The sequence below is a fragment of the Pleurodeles waltl genome, chromosome 6, assembly GCF_031143425.1.
Source record: "Pleurodeles waltl isolate 20211129_DDA chromosome 6, aPleWal1.hap1.20221129, whole genome shotgun sequence".
Classification (NCBI taxonomy): Eukaryota; Metazoa; Chordata; class Amphibia; order Caudata; family Salamandridae; genus Pleurodeles; species Pleurodeles waltl.
Window position 1 is genome coordinate 1,573,705,005 of NC_090445.1, and position 20,307 is coordinate 1,573,725,311.

Genomic DNA, 20,307 nt, shown 5'->3' on the forward strand with positions numbered 1-20,307 from the left:
GGAACAAAAGTATATATAACATGAAAGCAAGTAGTAAGAGACTAAGGGGGTTATTACAACTTTGGAGGAGGTGTTAAAACGTCCCAAAAGTGTCGGTAAAGTGACGGATATACCACCAGCCGTATTACGAGTTCCATAGGATATAATGGACACGTAATACGGCTGGTGGTATATACGTCACTTTACCGTCACTTTTGGGACGGATTAACACCTCCTCCAAAGTTGTAATAACCCCCTAAGACTCTAAACCATTAAACTCAATATTTGACTTGTTATGCATTTTCAAAACTCTAATTTATAAATCAACTTACAGTGAAAGAGGATTTTTCATTACAATTGCAAGGCACCAAACATGAACTGGTTACCTGTTACCATTTCGAAGGTACAGCTTATTAAATGTAATAAGGTAACTCCAATGTTATCCTGGGCTTAGAGGGTTTTGCAGCACTGAAAAACAAATATAAGAGTTTTGCACTACCAGGACATGTAAAGCTTAAAAGTACATGTCCCATTTTTTAAATACATTGCACCTTGTGCGCTGGGCTGTCCAGGACCGGTCCTAGGGGTGACATATGTATTAAAAAGGAAGGTTTGAGTCTGGCAAAGGATTTATTTTCCCAGGTTGAAACTGTAGGTAACACCTGCACACAAAGGCTGCAATGGCAGGCCTCAAACATGTCTGAAAGGGTTACCTACGGGGTGGCACAATAAAAGCTGGAGACCTACTGGCTGCATTTTTTAATTTACAGTCCATGGGTTCATGTAGTACCACTTTACTAGGGACTTGTAAGTAAATTAAATATGCCCATTGAGGATAGGCCAATGTTAGCATGTTTTAAGGAGAAAGCACATGCCCTTAACACTGTTTAGCAGTGGCAAAGTGCACAGAGTCCTAAGGCCAGCAAAATGAGATCAGCAAAAATAGGAGTGAAGCCAAAAAGACTAGGGGAAGACCACACTAAGGCTGACAAGTCTAACACAAGCATAGATAGAAGAGGCATGCTACCCTGTTTTTACACTTCTTAGTCTACGATCCGGTGATCTCTTGGTTGTGGTTGTACCGAGAACCACCAAAAATTGTGACCTTGCCTGCAAGGCTGTTATGGCTTTGTAAATGATGCAGCTGTTTTTTTAAGATGGCAGTAGCCAGCAAGAGGAGCCAATGGACTTCTATCAGGATGGGGGTAATGTGATTGTATTTCTGCATGCCCTGAGCGAGATGCGCTACAGGATGCACAATGCCCTTCAGCGGTGATAGTGTGGAGTCTGGGAAGCCATGCATTATGGTGTTATCAGCATTCAAATATGAGAGTATGAGGGTTTGAACAGCTGTTCCGAAGTTGTTTTCTGGAAGAAACAGTTTAACTTTCTTTAACTAGAGAGAGTTGGTGCCAGACCATCTTTGTTTTATTTGGTAATTTCTTACTTGAGGGTGGGGCAGGTGTCCAGGGTGAATCCAAGTCATTTAGTTAAAGTTGAGGTTCAAACCCCTCTAGGATCATGTTAATAAACCAGGTTTCTTGTTCATGGTAAATAACAGAAATTCTGTCTTGGCTGGGTTGAGCTTCAGGTAGGCACTGGACATCGAGGTATGGATGATGTGCAGGCTCTGAAGATCTCCGATGTTTTTGAGGCACCACTCTTTTTTGCCACTGTACTTCAGTAACCAGCGGAATACTGGAAGCTAGCAGGCAAGCAAGTGTAGGATCACCAGGACTGGACCTGTGCTCCATTCCAAAACACCTGGATCATATTCTAAATAGAGAGGAGAAGGAAAGGCCCAATTCAATGCAGGTCAGATTTGGGCTTGTTGACAGAAAAGCCCAAGTCAAACAGCAGAGCTGTTGTGACATGCAAGTGGTCATGGGCAGCAAAAACAGCCATCATCTTTGTGAAGAACCATGGAGCTGAAGTTAGACCAAGCTGAAGGACCGCAAACTGAGTGTGCCTATCTGGCTATACAGCGAAGATATTTCCTGTGCAACCACAGAATCGTTATGTATAAATAAATGTGCTGCAAGTCGATAGACGCCATCTAGTCTTCTGCTTCCAATACAAGTAACACCCAAGCTAAGGTCAGCATTTTGACCTTCTTCTTGAGGAACCAGTTCAAAACCCCGAGGTCTAGGATGGGATAAGGGCTGTCATCCCTCTTTGGGATCATCAAGTACCGGGAGTAACAAATGTGGCCCTGTTCCTAAGCTGGCACCATCTCCACTGCCCCTTTTTGTAGTAAGATCTCAACCTTCTGTTTAAGGATTTAAAGGTTGTCAGCTGGAAGGATGGGAGAAGGCAGAATGGGTGGAGGGACCTGCTGAAAGGGAAGGGCATACTCTATTTCCATAATTTGTAACCCCCTGGTCTGAAATGATGTCCCTCCATGCCTGTGGCAGGAAGAGAGAAGAGGGAGGAGTAGGGAATGACCTCTACCCTTGCTACGTCCTTGATATTGCCTGTTGAGCGGGTTGGCTGACTGTTGCTGCTGAGAGACTTGAGTGTGTTGTCTGCCTCAAAAAGAAAAACCTCAGATGAAGACACAAAAGTGCTGAAGTGACAGTAATCTCTGTTCAGTTTGTAGGCTGAATTATCTTGCTCTCTTTGAACTTCAAGAGCATAATCAGCCTTTACTCCAAAGAGGCATGAGCCATCGAAGGAGAGGTCCATAACAGTAGATTGCACATCCTGCAAGAACCCAGAGGGAGGCAGACGTTCCAATCGCTGGAGCCACTAAGTCCACTTAGACCACTTGCTTCTTAGACCATAGTAACTGACTGTTCGGACCAATCGTCTGGATCAGGGACGGAATCTTTGTACAGATCAGAGTCTTGAAAGAAGTATTGTACCTTATCAATGAGATGCTGTGCCACCCTACTTGATTTTAGAGGCAATGGAACTGGTAGTGTCACAGTGGTTCAGATGTCAATTGTGGTGAAGGCTGGACTAGCGCTGAGTGTGAAGAACCTGCAGATATGGTGAGTGGAAGTGGCGTTGGTCATCGATACTGAGGCAGGAGTTGATGCCACCATCACAGCAAGTGTTACAGTAGGAAGAGGAAGGAGCAGAGAAAAAGGATATAGTGTTGGCAGTGCACCAAAGGAACTGCCCAGAGGACCATAGGGACAGAAGGTGCCTTAAATGGGATTATGGTATCAAAAATCGCACTGAGGAAAAGTGCAGGATGTGTTCCGGGCAATTCAAGGAATGGCTGAGTGGGCTGGGGCCTTGGAGTCAGCACCACAGGCAGTAGCAGCTTTGGGATCAGCACCAGATCCAAGTGTGCTGCAGGATTCAGATCCACAGTGGGAAATTCCAGTACTGAAAAGGAGTCTTGCAGAGCAGGGGAATGTCCTGCCAACTTACCTTTGAAGGAGGGATGTAGCCCTGAGTTGCATCATCACTTCTTTTTATGGTTTCATCTGGATGACTCAGATGACAGCGCGGACTCAGAGAATCTCAATTTTGGTCTGTATTTTCAGTTTGGCTCAATAGTCTTCCTGAGCCCGTGCCATGACAGCTCAGCCTTGCATTCCTTGATAGTTTTGGGGTGTATACTCCAGCAGGAGATGCAGACCTTCATCTCATGGTCTGACCTCAAGCACCAGTGACTGATGTTGTGTAGGTCTGTGTTGCGTATTTATCCATCATAGTCCCTGCAAGTTTTAAAACCTGAACGTTTGGGTGGTGACATCCTGTTCTCCACCAAGAGTCCTGATCTGAATTAGACAAACATTGAAAAATTCCCTGTAGAAAACTGAAGGTCTGGATTTTGCGTCAATGGTGCAGAAAAAAGGGATCTGATGTCATGACTCTGGTGTCATGATGTCATGGCGCCGGTTTCTGGCTCCAGCAGCATCACAATAACATCGCTTCCGACACTGAAAAGAAGGGAGCGCCACCCACCAGCGTGGAGAGCTATGGAAAAGTTTACAGATTCAGGGCCAGATGTATCAAAGTGTTTTACCCAATCTGTGTCTATGGAAAAATGTGTTCGTATATATGGCCCTCAGTCTGTTGCCTGGGATGTTCAAAAGAATAGGACACTGAGGTTAGACATATCCATTACAAAAAATCGAATTACTTGTGAGGTTTGTGAATACACCACTGTAATTGTTTTCTGTGTAATGCAGCTAAAGACTGCTTTTGAGCACATGACGGTCTACACAAGCCACAAAACTGCAAGGATAAAATACCATTCCAGAAAGGATGAAAACAAACCTCCTTCAACCCACAGTCTCTATCCCAGACAGCATCCTCTCTGGAGTGAACTATGTAAATTAGAGGGGAAAAATGGTACAAGGAAGCCTTTGCAACTTGAGCGATTTCATGAGGGCTGGAAATGCATGCCCAAAAGCTAGAGGTAACACCAACACTTTTTAATTTGAAGCTCAGTTAGGTCACTTTTTCTCAAGAACATACACTACAGACGTATCAGAGTGTGTATCACCATAAGTAACATGCTACAAATTCACAGAAAGTGCTTCAGTAACGCGTCAGGGAAATAAGGCGCAAGCAACTGACAGTCAGTGCAAGCATCCAAGGTAGCCTTGAGATAATCAATGTTGGTTATAGAGGAAGCTCGTCCCATGTCTTACAAAGTCCATGATGTTTTGTATTTCACTGTATCCATCTGTGTGTTTGGTGGTTTCATGAGTACGACGGAGGTTTGAAACCGAAGACCTTGTCATATTTCCTAAATTGATACATCATAGCATTATCACTGTCATGAAAGCAAAGCACCGCCAATACATTAATACCGTGTTCAGAGGCCATTTGAAGATGCAGTGCTGAAGCAAACTCTGACATTGAGACAGGACTTAACTTGACTTTAAGGTCTTTCATGTTCCGATTTGTCCTAAGGTCTTAGCATACACTGGTCCCAGCCTGGGATAAGTACTTACTTTGGGTTCTCTACCTGCTGTGGTCATTATGAATGACGCAGTCCCGCAGACTTGAACATTGTGCTATGGAAACCACGATGTTGCAGGCGAAGCTGCTAAAGTCACATTCTGCTTTAACATTTGAGATGTATAGAATAATGGCACCATCCTGTGGCTGCTGCATATACTACAGGCAAGTCCGGTGTTTTGGCTTTGCCGAATAAGGCAATAGAAAAATCCCTTCTTCACAACAATAATTCCCAAATGGAGAGGTCAGAAGGGAAATATCGGTGTTGTAATGGCTTACTACCACCGTGGCTATATTTCTGTTAGAAGGCAAGCTCTCTAGTGGCTGAGAGAAAGGAGGGGGGGGGGGGCAGAAAATCATTTTCAGCAATTACCTGCCAGAAAGAAATCTTAAAGTAAGCGGGTAGCCAGATAATCTTCCAGATAATAAATACAATCATGATTTAGATTGGTCTCTGGTACTGAGAAAGCCATACTGCAAGTAGCAGTTGATGTCCTGCACACTTGACAAAACATACTCCTACTACCCTATGCTCCTAGCTTGTTGGTGGATTTTGACGCAATAACAGTAATTAAAACTCGAAACGTTTGCATAGGCATATATGGAATGGTTGTAACTTCTTAGCAAACTACTGAAATCATGTAAAATTAGGTGAATTGCTCTATATAGCTCAGAGTTCACCAAGGTTCCATTTTCAACCCTCGTACTTGTATTGAGCGAACTAAGTCTGCAGGCTTTCTTCTGACATCAGGCCACGAGCCATACTCATAATAATAACAAGTAAGAATGTTCAATTCCAAGCCAGACACCTGCATTAGGCATATTACTGCAGTCCACCATGAAACTCGAAGTTAGTAACGCAAGCCTGGTTCTGTGGAGATGGGACTAGTGTCTCCTTCTGAAGCCCAGTGCATTTTCAAAACGCCATGACTGGCACACCAAATCGTGTCATCTGTCCCTGGTCTGTGCTAAGCATTATTCAAACATGTTGGGAATCAGGAGGGGGTCATGGCCGAGATGCACCTGTGCGGGACAAAACCTAACTTAGAGATATTAACATCAAGGGGAGATTCTAACACCAAGAACCTATTAAGTCCAAAAAGCCTCTCTGAAAACACTTTATTTCCAAATTCATCTAGAGGTTTACGACCCTATTCTGTTGGAATATTTAATTGTCTTTAAGTACTCAAATACTTTAAGAAACAAAGCTCTGGATATCCTGCACAAAAAGCAAAACCGAGCAGCCTATGAAACTCAAATGCATCAAAGACGATCTAAATTGGCAAACTCTGTTCCCTGTTATTATGGATCTCGGGGCTGCCTTGAATGCAATGAACAGAGCGAATATGTGGGAAATTCTTATCAATATGCAAGTGGATGGGCTAAGAAATTAATGCAAGAAAGAAAATCTAATCTACCAAGTGAGATGGTATGGGATACCCATCGCTTTCTTTGAAAGGCATCTGCATTTTAGAAATAAAAATCTTGAAGTCTTCGGAGGAAAGGATTCTGAGTCACATAAAATGTGGGTTCGGACAGAAGACGGCATGCAGTAAAGAAGAAAGAAGACAGTAGACAGTATGCAGAAAAAAAAAGAAAAAAATAGACGGACGGCAACAAAGAAAGAAGACAGAGAGGAAGGCATCAAAAAAAGAAGACGTGAGCGAAGTAAGAAGACGGCATGAGGAAGGAAAAGAAGATGGCATGCAGGAAGAAAAAAGAAGTACCTGCAGCGTCGTAGCCAGAGGAAGTGACCGGAAGGAGTACTTGGTCCAAAGGCAACTCTACAGCAAGACCGGCGAAGAAGACAACGACAGGTAGTGACGTGAAGACAACGTGCTGGCCAATCCAAAGCGCGTAAATCAGAGTGACGTTAGAGTAAGCCAATGGTTCCAAGACCCTTTTAAGTTTTTTTTATTTTTAATAACAAACGATTTAGCAAGCATGCGCGCAAGCGCTTGTAAAGGCAACACCTAGAAAAACAACCTCCTGCCATCTATCCAAAAAAATCTCTGCGCCTTCTCTTCCTGTCCCGCCAAAAGTTGTGCTCTCTGCTTTCCAGCACTGCTCTGGTAGGCTCTCAAAGATGCCAGTCAGGGCAGTCCAAAATTCCTTTATGACAAAGCAACAGTCGGTAACACCTTTTGGAACAACTGTTGCTACGTCACAGCACTGGATTTAGAATACAGTCATTTACACTAACTGCTCACCATCAGAGCCATTCATAACAATCCTGTAAATCACAATTAAAAGCAGACACAGTTTATAACAAGAAGGAATTACTAGTGACAATATGGGAAAAATTACTTAAGCAATATTGTGAGGTGGAAGGTCACTTTACCTTTAATTTCTCATACTTCTTTGTATAGGTTTCCATAGCTTCCTTAATTTGTTGAGGAAGCTCCAATTTTTCATCTTTCAGGGCAGGCCAGAACTCACTGGAAAGAATGACCGCAACAAGACTGAAAGGAGGCTTTTCTTCTTCAGGAAGTTTATCCTCTTCATCTCGGATGTTGGCATTAATACGTCGGGAGTCTGCCATGTCCTACACAAACAGAAATATTGGTGTTGTTAGTAAACAGCATCATCCTTTTACAAGAAATGTGCTCAAAGTAAGGCTAAGTAAGGAATATCAGTAATGTGAGTTGATCTGTTTCCACTGGAAAACAATTTGTGGCACAGTTATTAAACAAATAAGTGTACGCAAACGCAACAGGTTTGACTTCAGCCGTCCCGCTAGCAGCAAAGGCTTATCTATCTTGTTTTTGAAGACAGAATTGGTGAAGTATGTACACTTGTTAGAATACTTACTCTGCCCTCTCTCCAAAGCCCAGAAAGGAAAGCTCCAGGAAGAGGGCAGAGTAGGAATATCCAAAACTGCGTGCATGCTGGGAATGCAACTGATCCCTGTGATCATCATAAATGCTTTATTTCGGCAGGTTAAGAAAGTCAAATGGTGGTCAGGAATAAGTGACTTACCATTGATAATGCCATTTCTGGTGGATTATCTGTCTAATCCCAGATTCCCCACCATGTGAGTATTCCACAGGTGTCCTACTGGACCAGGAAATGTTGAAAGCAGTACCTTTGCAGGCTGATAGGTGGCACCGTGGAGCTCTGTACTATCTCCTTCCACTCCAGAAGTGCGAACATAACTCCACTGATATGCGCTTACGTCAGTTTCTTTCACAGGTTTGTCAGCAAATTGGTATGTCCTGTGTGTCAAAACCTAGGCTGGGACATTTTAAGATGGAAAAAAGAGTTCATACCACTGAACAAGAAGATGGAAGGGAGGTGAGGAGTTTGCGGTTAAACAACAGTATCCACCAGAAAGAGCGCTACCCAAGGTAAGTAACTTGTTCTTCTGATGGATACTTCTAACCGCAGAGTCCTCACCTTGGGAATAGATACCAAAGCAGTACCTCCCAAGGTTGTGGGTATGTGTAATGGTTCAGGCCAAAGACTTGCACGACCAAATAAGTAAAATGGCTGACAGATGTCCAAGATAGGCGCTCTGTATGCCAACGTAGCAGTAGCAGCCTTAGATCGAGTGGAATGGGCCCTTCAGCCTTAGGAGGGCTGCTTCTTGGCCAGTGCATTGCTGATTTTAAGGCAGACCACTAGCCATCTAGAAATTATTCTTTTCTGCACTGCCATGCTTTTCAACGCCCATAGGAAACCAACAAAGAACTAATCATCTGCCCAAAGGGCTCTGGTGGGATCAATGTAAAAACAGGACTCTTTTGGCATCCAATCAATGGAGTCTCTCCTTCTCTGTCAAGGGGTAAAAAATGCAGGAAATGGGATGGCCTGCCCAACATGAAAAGGTGTCAATTCTTTTAGCAGAAAAGCAGCTTGAGTCCTCAAAAACAGTTTGCCCAGAAAAAAGGATGGGTAAGAAAATGGCTGATCCTCCCTACTACAGGGTGGCGGTGTGTGGAAGAGTGCACACTGAAGCAATTTTCAGGTTGTTGCAGGAGGGCAAGGGACTGAGCTGTGTGCTGTACTGGACATTGCCTCTGTGAGCTGAAGACCAGACTTCGAAAACACTGAGGGGCTTGCTGTGCTGTCTCACTTTCTTGTTATGCAATACGTCTAGTATATACTCGCAAAAGAAAAACATGTTTGGAAAACTGCATGGCACATGCAGAGAGACCCAAAGAATGAGCTGTGGCGCAGCCCTCTAAGCCATTTGAAAGCAGAATCTGGCTTCTTACCAAAGAGCTATAAGCCACGGAATTGTATATCTATGAAGGATATTTGAAAATCCCCTGAGAAGCCCATAAACCTCATCCAAGCATGGCACCGAAGCACCATGCTTGTGCCAATTGACTAATCCAAGCATTCAGTCATTTCCACAGAAGACCGGATAACAAATTAACCGCATCCCAGCTGTCCCAAATAGTTTGGCCCAAAGATGCCTGTAAGTCGTCACAGACCGTGGTAACATCTGACTGACCATGTCCTATAGAGCTTGGGTGTAGCGCTCAAGGTAGCACCCGCCATTTAGTCGACCAAGGATAAGACTGGAAGAGGAAAACTAAAGCTTGCCAAACACCTCCATACCCTTGGATCTGTGGTCAGGAAGGATGAGGAAAGGTATTGGGGTTGATTTTGCTGGTGGACACCTGCACCATCAAACTCCATGGAGTTGGATGCTGCATAACAAAGTCAGGTCATCTGGAGACTGACTGTGGCGATGAGCAACCTTGGTATTAACCAGAGTGCCATATTGTTTTGCCAAAAGGCTGAAACCCCATCCATAAGCCTTCATTAAATGGCATAAGCTTTTTCGGTAGGTGCCTAGCCATAGTTGGGAGCTGGAGGTCAAGGACCTCTGCAGCTCATCTGATCACTACAGCAAATGATACACTCTCCTCCGGGGCTGGATTGGAAGGGGAAACTAATGTAGGTTGTGAAGACGTCTAGGCCACTGGCATCTTGTAGATCCTTGTACCTGTTTTCCTCATCATATTGTTGAACAAATTTATCCCTGTCATCATAAAAAGTCTGCCTTTGGTCTGATTCTGAGCAGACAGTCTGATGTGCCCTTGCGTGACTGCGTGTGAGGAGTAGTGTGTCGAAGTCATGGAATGATTGTAAATAGAGGATGCCGCAATAGTATCAGGGCACGGCTATGGCCTTGGCCGAGTTGTGATCGCCTCGGAGACAGAAAGCAATATTGGTTGTGGAATCTCCTCTTGCGCCGGTGCAGCTGATGTCAAAGGGACAAACGCAGATTGTGGCACTTGAACCAAAGTAGAACCTGAAGCAAGTTCCAGGGGCACATGCTGTGAGTCGACTTGGGGAGCCATCCTGGAGGGCTCTGCAGATCCTTGGGGACTGGAGATGCGCCAGAGGGAGCCAGAAGCGTGCCGAAAATATGCAGCAGACTCCCTAAAGGCCTCAATTTGCTGCGACATTGCTCACGACCTGGAAAGGTGAGGTACATCGAGATCAGAAACTGAATCAGTTCCTCAGGAGATCGTGAGCAAGACCACACAGCATGCTGATGCCCTTGAGGCTTAGACAAAACTTGGACATCTGTGCTTTTTTTTCAATTTAACCCAAATTTGGAGGAATAAAAATCTGCTGTAGAAACGGGTCGTTGCTCTCGACTTTGACCGGGAATGGTGTGGAGTCTTGCGGTGTTTTGGTACATAGAGCTCATGACCTTACGGTTCATCTGGGCAGAGTCATCACAGGCTTTTGAGTCGTGTTTCTACCCTAGGCACCAGAGGTACACCTCGTGGGGATCTGTCACAGACATTTGTTTGCAACAGTCCATGCAAACTCTGTTTTAGGCGGGACATTTTATTTCCCTTGAACACTAGAAATTGTTTTTGAGAAAATTTCAGGAAAATTCTTGTCAGAGACAAAAGGAGCGGAGCTCGGGACCTGCATCTGAAGGCATGGAAATAAAGGAACTGATGTTGGCACGCCTCATTTTCAGAGCGGAATAAGGTCAGTGCAGAGCCTCACGCTGCCACCTATCGGCACTCAGGAGTACTGCCTTAGTGTTTTCCGCTCCAGTCTGACATCTGGAAAATATTCACAGGGGAGGAATCTGCGGTCAGAAGTATCCATCAGAAATGCGTGAGCTGGTGAGGCCTCAATATCATGACAAATACGGAAAACCAATATACTTCTGAAATGGAAGATACTTCAACACTATGTCGCAAAAAAAAGTGTCGATTTTCTCAAGTAAACATTGCCATGACTACCAGCTAACAAACATCACTTACCTTTAGCATTACCTCACAGTAATGCATCTGTGCTTCACCAAACCGTAACTTCAACAGCTCCACATTCCGGATTTCTCTGAAGGAACAAAATTAAAGAAAACATTATGTTTAACTTAATTGTTCAGTATAGAAACAAACGGAATGGTCTCAATTATATAAATGTGCTGAATAAATAACAAGACGGATACTGGACGTGCAAGCTTGACTTACAAGTTTCAGACTGAGTACGTTTTTAACACAGCACTGCAGGGAATAGGAATAACCCACTACGGTTAATTCTCATTAATCCACAACTAAGGTTGTGGTTAAAAAAAAAAAATGCACTAAGTGGTAATCATGTATATGGCTTGACATAAGAAGGAAAATGTCACTTACCCAGTGTACATCTGTTCGTGGCATTAGTCGCTGCAGATTCACATGCTGTGCACATCCCGCCATCTGGTGTTGGGCTCGGAGTGTTACAAGTTGTTTTTCTTCGAAGAAGTCTTTTCGAGTCACGAGACCGAGGGACTCCTCCCATTTCGACTCCATTGCGCATGGGCGTCGACTCCATTTTAGATTGTTTTCCCCGCAGAGGGTAGGAAGGAGTTGTGTATGCTAGTAGTAGTGCCCATGCAATGGAGTGAATGCGTATGTACATAATAAAGTTTCAAGTAATCTATTTACAAATGTACAAATGTTTAAGATCTACTTCTAAACGGCTACAGGCTCCCGGGGAGGCGGGTGGGCGCATGTGAATCTGCAGCGACTAATGCCACGAACAGATGTACACTGGGTAAGTGACATTTTCCGTTCGATGGCATGTGTAGCTGCAGATACACATGCTGTGCATAGACTAGTAAGCAGTTATCTCCCCAAAAGCGGTGGTTCAGCCTGTAGGAGTTGAAGTAGTTTGAAATAATGTTCTTAGTACAGCTTGACCTACTGTTGCTTGTTGTGCAGTTAGCACATCTACACAGTAGTGCTTGGTAAATGTATGAGGCGTAGCCCATGTTGCTGCCTTACATATTTTGTTCATTGGAATATTTCCTAGAAAGGCCATGGTAGCACCTTTCTTTCTGGTTGAGTGTGCCTTTGGTGTAATAGGCAGTTCTCTTTTAGCTTTAAGATAGCAGGTTTGAATGCACCTAACTATCCATCTAGCAATGCCTTGTTTTGAAATTGGATTTCCTGTATGAGGTTTTTGAAAGGCGATAAATAGTTGTTTTGTCTTTCGAATTAGTTTTGTTCTGTCAATGTAGTACATTAGTGCTCTTTTGATGTCTAATGTATGTAGTGCTCTTTCAGCTACAGAATCTGGCTGTGGGAAGAACACTGGTAATTCTACCGTTTGATTTAAGTGGAACGGTGAGATTACTTTTGGTAAAAATTTGGGATTTGTTCGTAGAACAACTTTATTTTTGTGTATTTGAATAAATGGTTCTTGAATAGTAAACGCTTGAATTTCACTCACTCTTCTTAGAGATGTGATGGCAATTAAAAATGCAACTTTCCACGTTAAGTATTGCATTTCACAAGAGTGCATGGGCTCAAAAGGTGGGCCCATGAGTCGTGTTAAGACAATGTTGAGGTTCCATGAAGGAACTGGTGGCGTTCTTGGTGGTATAATTCTCTTTAGGCCTTCCATAAACGCTTTTATGACTGGTATCCTAAATAATGAAGTTGAGTGCGTAATTTGCAGGTAAGCTGAAATTGCAGCCAGATGTATTTTTATGGAAGAGAAAGCTAGTTTTGCTTTTTGCAAATGTAGTAAGTATCCTACTATATCTTTTGTAGATGCGTATAAGGGTTGCATTTGATTATTATGGCAGAAATAAACAAATCTTTTCCATTTATTTGCATAGCAGTGTCTAGTGGTAGGCTTTCTAGCTTGTTTTAGGACCTCCATACATTCTTGTGTGAGGTCTAAGTGTCCGAATTCTAGGATTTCAGGAGCCAAATTGCTAGATTCAGCGATGCTGGATTTGGATGCCTGATCTGTTGTTTGTGTTGTGTTAACAGATCTGGTTTGTTTGGTAGTTTGACATGAGGTACTACTGACAGGTCTAGTAGTGTTGTGTACCAAGGTTGCCTTGCCCATGTTGGTGCTATTAGTATGAGTTTGAGTTTGTTTTGACTCAACTTGTTTACTAGATATGGAAGGAGAAGGAGAGGGGGAAAAGCGTAAGCAAATATCCCTGACCAGTTCATCCATAGCGCATTGCCCTGAGACTGCTGTTGTGGGTACCTGGATGCGAAGTTTTGGCATTTTGAGTTTTCCTTCGTTGCAAATAGATCTATTTGTGGTGTTCCCCAAATTTGGAAGTAAGTGTTCAATATTTGGGGGTGAATTTCCCATTCATGGGTTTGTTGGTGATCTCGAGAGAGATTGTCTGCCAACTGGTTCTGAATCCCTGGAATAAATTGTGCTATTAGGCGAATGTGGTTGTGAATCGCCCAATGCCATATTTTTTGTGTTAGGAGGCACAACTGTGTCGAGTGTGTCCATCCTTGTTTGTTTAGATAATACATTGTTGTCATGTTGTCTGTTTTGACAAGAATGTATTTTTGGGTTATTATGGGTTGAAAAGCTTTCAGCGCCAGAAATACTGCTAACAGTTCTAAGTGATTTATGTGAAACTGCCTCTGATGTATGTCCCATTGTCCTTGGATGCTGTGTTGATTGAGGTGTGCTCCCCACCCTGTCATGGAAGCATCCGTTGTTATGACGTATTGTGGCACTGGGTCTTGGAAAGGCCGCCCTTGGTTTAAATTTGTACTCTTCCACCACAGAAGCGAGATGTATGTTTGGCGGTCTATCAACACCAGATCTAGAAGTTGACCCTGTGCTTGTGACCATTGTGATGCTAGGCACTGTTGTAAGGGCCGCATGTGCAATCTTGCGTTTGGGACAATGGCTATGCATGAAGACATCATGCCCAGGAGTTTCATTACCATTTTGACTTGTATCTTTTGGGTTGGATACATGGCTTGTATTACCTTGTGAAATGTTTGAACCCTTTGTGGACTTGGAGTGGCAATCCCTTTTGCTGTGTTGATTGTCGCTCCTAAGTATTGCTGTGTTTGACACGGCAAAAGGTGTGACTTCGCGTAGTTGATGGAGAAACCTAGCTTGTGAAGGGTCTGTATGACATATTTTGTGTGCTGTGAACACTGTTTTAGCGTGTTGGTTTTGATTAACCAGTCGTCTAAGTACGGGAACACATGTATTTGCTGCCTTCTGATATGTGCAGCTACCACTGCCAGGCATTTTGTAAAAACTCTTGGCGCGGTTGTTATTCCGAATGGCAACACTTTGAATTGGTAATGTATTCCTTGGAATACGAACCTTAGGTATTTCCTGTGTGAAGGATGTATTGGTATATGGAAATACGCATCTTTTAGGTCTAGTGTTGTCATGTAGTCTTGCTGTTTGAGCAGTGGGATTACGTCTTGTAATGTGACCATGTGAAAGTGGTCTGATTTGATGTAGGTATTTAGAGTTCTGAGATCTAGTATTGGTCTCAGAGTTTTGTCCTTTTTGGGTATTAGAAAGTACAGTGAGTAAACTCCTGTGTTTTTTTCTAGATTTGGTACTAATTCTATTGCGTCCTTTTGTAGCAATGCTTGAACTTCTAGTCCTAGAAGATCTATATGTTGTTTTGACATATTGTGTGTTTTCGGTGGGATGTTTGGAGGGAATTGGAGAAATTCTATGCAATAACCATGCTGGATAATTGCTAAGACCCAAGTGTCTGTTGTTATTTCCTCCCAAAGTTTGTAAAATTTTGCTTAGTCTTCCCCCCACAGTTGTTATGTGATGGGGTTGTGTGACTTGTGAGTCACTGTTTATTTTGAGGAGTTTTGGGGCCTTGGAATTTTCCTTGATTTCTTGGGAATTGGCCCCTTCTATATTGCCCCCGAAAACCTCCCCTTTGATATTGACCCTGGTAAGTAGGCCTTGTTTGTGAGGTTGTGGTTTCTGTGGGTTGACTTCGAAACCCTCCCCTAAAAGGTGTTTTCCGAAATGTGCCTCTGCTCTGCGGGCAGTAGAGTGCGCCCATGGCTTTGGCTGTATCGGTGTCTTTTTTGAGTTTGTCAATGGCAGTGTCCACCTCCGGCCCAAACAATTGCTGTTCATTAAATGGCATATTGAGCACAGCTTGTTGGATTTCTGGCTTGAACCCTGAAGTGCGCAGCCACGCGTGCCTTCGTATCGTGATTGCAGTGTTTATTGCCCTTGCAGCTGTATCTGCTGCATCCATGGAAGACCGTATCTGATTATTTGAGATACTTTGTCCTTCTTCCACCACTTGTTGCGCTCTTTTTTGGAACTCCTTGGGTAAGTGTTCGATGAAATGTTGCATTTCATCCCAGTGAGCTCTGTCGTATCTTGCCAGAAGTGCTTGTGAATTGGCAATACGCCATTGATTTGCTGCTTGTGCTGCAACCCGTTTTCCAGCAGCATCAAATTTGCGGCTCTTCTTGTCTGGAGGTGGTGCGTCTCCTGAGGTATGAGAGTTGGCTCTCTTACGAGCTGCCCCGACAACTACTGAGTCTGGTGTTAGTTGTGTTGTAATATAGATTGGATCTGTTGGCGGTGGCTTGTACTTTTTCTCCACCCTTGGAGTTATGGCTCTGCCTTTAACTGGGTCTTGAAATATTTGTTTTGAATGTCTTAGCATTCCTGGGAGCATGGGAAGGCTTTGGTACTGGCTATGGGTGGAGGATAGGGTGTTAAACAGAAAGTCATCCTCAATTGGCTCAGAATGTAAGGTGACGTTGTGAAATTCGGCTGCCCTTGCGACCACCTGTGTGTAGGATGAACTGTCCTCAGGAGGTGACGGTTTTGTAGGATAGGAGTCTGGGCTGTTGTCAGACACTGAAGCATCGTAAAGGTCCCATGCATCGGGATCATCCTGACTCATTGTAGTATGAGCTGGTGAGTGCATCAGTGGTGGAGTTGTTGCTGGTGATGCATGTATTGATGGTGGTGGAGACGGTGGTGGGGTTGTTTTTCTTGCCACCTTTGCTTGTGGTTGCTTGTCTTTTTGTTGAAAGGCAAGTTCCCTTTTAATTTTGATTGGGGGAAGAGTGGTTATCTTCCCTGTGTCCTCATGAATATGAAGCCTTCTCTGTGTGTAGTCAGGCTCTCCAGCTTGAAGCTCCTCTCCAAATCTATGTAATTGGGAGGTTAATCCTTGTTCCTCTGTATAGGAACTAGTTTTCGGCTCCGAGGCTGGATGTTTCGGAACCGAAACCTTTTCGGAAGTCTTTTTAGGCTCCGAAGAACCCTTCTTTGTTTTCGGCGTGGTGTCTCGGTGCCGCTGTCTCTGTGCCGAAGTTTCTCGGAGCCGCTGTCTCGGCTCCGAGGTTGCTGTGTGGCGGTATCTCGACCGGAGTCGGATGACTTCGCCCCCAGCGTGCCCTTTTTCGGTGCCGATGATCGGTCACCTATTTTTCGGGTTAAGCCATGGCCTGTTGGCGGTGGCGTCCCCTGGGCTTTTGTGGACTTCTGGTGAGTCTTGATTTTCGACGTCTTACTCACGGTTTTGGATGTTTCTTCGGCGTCGAGTTCTTCAGAATCCGACTCGTGGACGGAGAAAGCTTCTTCTTCCTCCTCGAAACGATCTTGACCTGTCGGCTTGGACGCCATTTGTAGTCTCCTGGCTCTTCGGTCTCTCAGCGTCTTCCTCGACCGAAACGCTCGACAGGCTTCACAAGTATCCTCCTTGTGCTCGGGGGACAAGCACAAGTTACAGACCAGATGGTGATCTGTATACGGATACTTGTGATGGCATTTTGGACAGAAGCGGAATGGGGTCCGTTCCATCAGCCTTGAAGTCGCACGTGGCCGGGCCGACCAGGCCCCGACGGGGGATCGAAAAACCCCAAAGGGCCACCGGAGCTCTTCAAAATTCGGTGTCGATTTGTTCTAACTAACCCGATACCGAACGCAAACAATACCGACGTTTTTTCCGAGATTCTAACTAACTTTCCGACCCGAAACACGGAGCGAAAAGGAACACGTCCGAACCCGATGGCGGAAAAAAAACTATCTAAAATGGAGTCGACGCCCATGCGCAATGGAGTCGAAATGGGAGGAGTCCCTCGGTCTCGTGACTCGAAAAGACTTCTTCGAAGAAAAACAACTTGTAACACTCCGAGCCCAACACCAGATGGCGGGATGTGCACAGCATGTGTATCTGCAGCTACACATGCCATCGAACTTTTTCCTATAATCTTACCCACTGAGAAGAATCCAAGTCAAACAATCAATACTTAAACTTGAGCTGTGATCCTCAAAAGAGATGCTGGGGGGATACGATGATTGTATGCCTATTGGGCGAGCCCATGTTGCCAGGAAAAAGTGCCCCCTGCTCTGACTCGTTATGACCATTTTCAGTTTTTACCACAAGAAAGTTGTGCTGAAAGTTTTTGGGGGGTCAGACGTGGGCAGAAGTGGAAACAGGGCTAGCATACACTTCTTCGTAAAATGTGCTTTATTGTTCACAATTGAGAATAATTAATTGATGGCTCTCTTGGTATGATATCTTTACTAGACCCAACAACAGGCCAAACACCCAGGTTGGGCACAATTTCATGCCTTATTTGTAATTCAGTTTGTACAAGATTAACTCCAGCTTCATAAAGTGGGACTATGTATTTACATAAATACTGTTGTTATCGAAAAACTGATATATTTGAGAGTATCTATTCATTTTAGATGAGTTATTACCCCCAGGCAAGATATTATGCATGCCTCTTTACTTTCATGCGCTACATGGTATTTACATTAGTAGGAAAAATTCTGTGCATCTAATACAATGGCGATAAAGGATAAATGGAAAAGGCAGACTTACATTTCTGAAGTCAATGCCTGATATCTTTGGCATTTTTTGTAGCTTCTCTGCCTACGATAGTCATGACTTTAAGATCTGACTTTACATGGCACATGGAAATTAGGTCAAAGAGTTAACAGACTTTTAAAGATTAAAGGACTGCCTCTATTTTCAACTCAAATATTAGATCTTCCTGCTTCTCTCTTTCTCCAGACGTGAAACTTTGGTAAATTTGCCAATGTAATTCCTGGTCTAAGAATTTAAATTTAAAATAAAATAAAAAATAATTCTGTACTCAGCACCTCACAAGGTTTGTTCACGGATCATCACATAATATTTGATTCTGGTGGAACAAGCATAGGCAATCCGCACAGGTTTAACTTTCGGGTAATTTAGCATGCAAACATGGGCATGCTCAAATGCTGTTGTGGTAGTAACGATAAAGGGAGGTAAGAGGGGTGAAAATACTTGTGGTTGTAATGGTGCTGGTATTGGTTTTGATAGTAAAGGTGATAGTGCCTCACAACTGAGATCTGACAGAAACATATGAAAAAGCAAACTGTTGTAAGACAATACAGAAATGATTGCTTTCTATGAAAAATTGAAGTGAGAGATAAAAACTGAATGTGCGATGATTTAGTATATTTGTCAGATGAAGAGCAGTCCTTCATGCTTTGCAATATAAGAGATCCAAATAAGGTGGAATTGTACACCAAAAGCCATGATGTGAGACAGTGAACGCCTCTCAGTTAAGCTATAGTCAACTATGCATATGTTCCAAAATTGGTAACAAATTGTCTTGCAGTCAGCTGCGTCTTCATGACAGGCCTAAAATCTGTATATAGGTAGCTGTCAATTTGGAGTACCACATCGATGTTCCAAGCAACATCATTGAATAACTCATGGTTCGCTCTCATTTTCTATTTAATGTCAATTGTTGCTTCACATTTTCTTCCTTTGACTTATTTTAATCATGGCTTTCTTTGTGCAATTTCTTTGCTGAACACTGGACATGTCCGTTATGTGGCATCATAATTTTAACAAATGGGGTCCCCTTAACTCTGAACAGGAAGCAGGCTGGAAAGGGAAAGGAAAATCGAGTACTATATGCAATAATGGAAAGCTGTGTTGCTCAGCAGTAATTGTCCCAGATTGCCAAGGAAGTGGTACATTATATTCTGAAGCCAGAATCAGTGGAAGCTATTCAGCAAAGAGTTATCCAGGGTCTGTGGATGATGGTAAAATCAATCTTATTGTAAGACATCACACTGGAAATTCACATGAGGGCATTAAGTCGTATTCCCTGGAACACACAGGAGCTTGACGCTTAAGAAGTTCTTGGTGACTCCATGTAAAATTGAAAGCACAAAATGACTTCGATGTTCGACCAGAAACTGGACCGGCGGCAATGCTAGGGGAAATCTGGGGATTCCAAGGCAGGAGGGTTTTGACCAGATCCCACACGCAGTAGAAGTGGAGGATTCTTGCTCCCTCGCTGTACTGCTGCTGTGCATCAAGAAGGAACTCTACCAACTTTCACCTGTTTCACTCCGAGGTGCTTTCTTTTTCTGTTACTCAGTTTCCGATAAAAGCACCTAGAGGTCCAGTTTACATTTCTTTATGGACTGAGTCTGGAATAGAGCAGATACAAAGGTCAAGCACATCCTTCAAAGACTTCTTCACCACATACGAAGGGAAACTTATGAAAGTGAGCCGGCAAAGAGGCTGAGACAATAGGCTGAGGAAAGCAAACTCCTCAACGAAACAGTGAAATAAAAGTGCCCGCCTTTACAAAAAGAGGAATCATAACCAAGCAGACACTGGTGGTGTTGGTGGCTCAAAACATCAACAAAATCGTTTCTACTGAAAAATAGCCTTTGAAGAAGGCTGCATGCCCTGGAATCCTTCTCAATGAGGCATAAAAACTGCATAATTCTGCAGGGCTTCTTCGACATGACTGTGCAGTTTCTGTAAATTTTAAGTAGCAGTTATACTCTGTTTACAGCCTACGATAAGGGTAACTGAAATCATATAGCAATGGCAGACCAAATTATTCTGCATTAATGACTGATTATTCGGCAAGAAAATAAATTATGCTGCGTAATGGAGCATATTCTGTGGCAATACTGTTTTACTGTTTTGCCATTTTAACCCACATAAATACCATCTAGGCAAAAGTCACTTCATTAGTATCAGCTTAACACCTGAACACAGCAAATGAAAGGGGGTCTGCTCCTACGCAGCATCACATGTGGTGACTGGTTTAGTACATTTTAATCTATCTGCACTGGTGAAATCTGCAAATTATGCAGCAGCTGGCAGATGATGTGTAATTT

General features: G+C 43.6%; 1 protein-coding gene across 2 annotated transcripts in view; it reads right to left on the reverse strand.

Annotated features, from left to right (window-relative positions):
- Positions 1 to 20,307, reverse strand: part of ANAPC2 (anaphase promoting complex subunit 2) — a 110,842-nt gene that overhangs the window by 14,489 nt on the left and 76,046 nt on the right. For both annotated transcript variants that reach the window (XM_069241323.1, XM_069241322.1), the window contains 2 exons: positions 11,151 to 11,226; positions 7,247 to 7,450 (listed from right to left, as the gene is read on the reverse strand). In XM_069241323.1, coding sequence (XP_069097424.1) covers positions 7,247 to 7,450; positions 11,151 to 11,226 — 280 coding nt within the window. The remainder of the gene's footprint in view (positions 1 to 7,246; positions 7,451 to 11,150; positions 11,227 to 20,307) is intronic.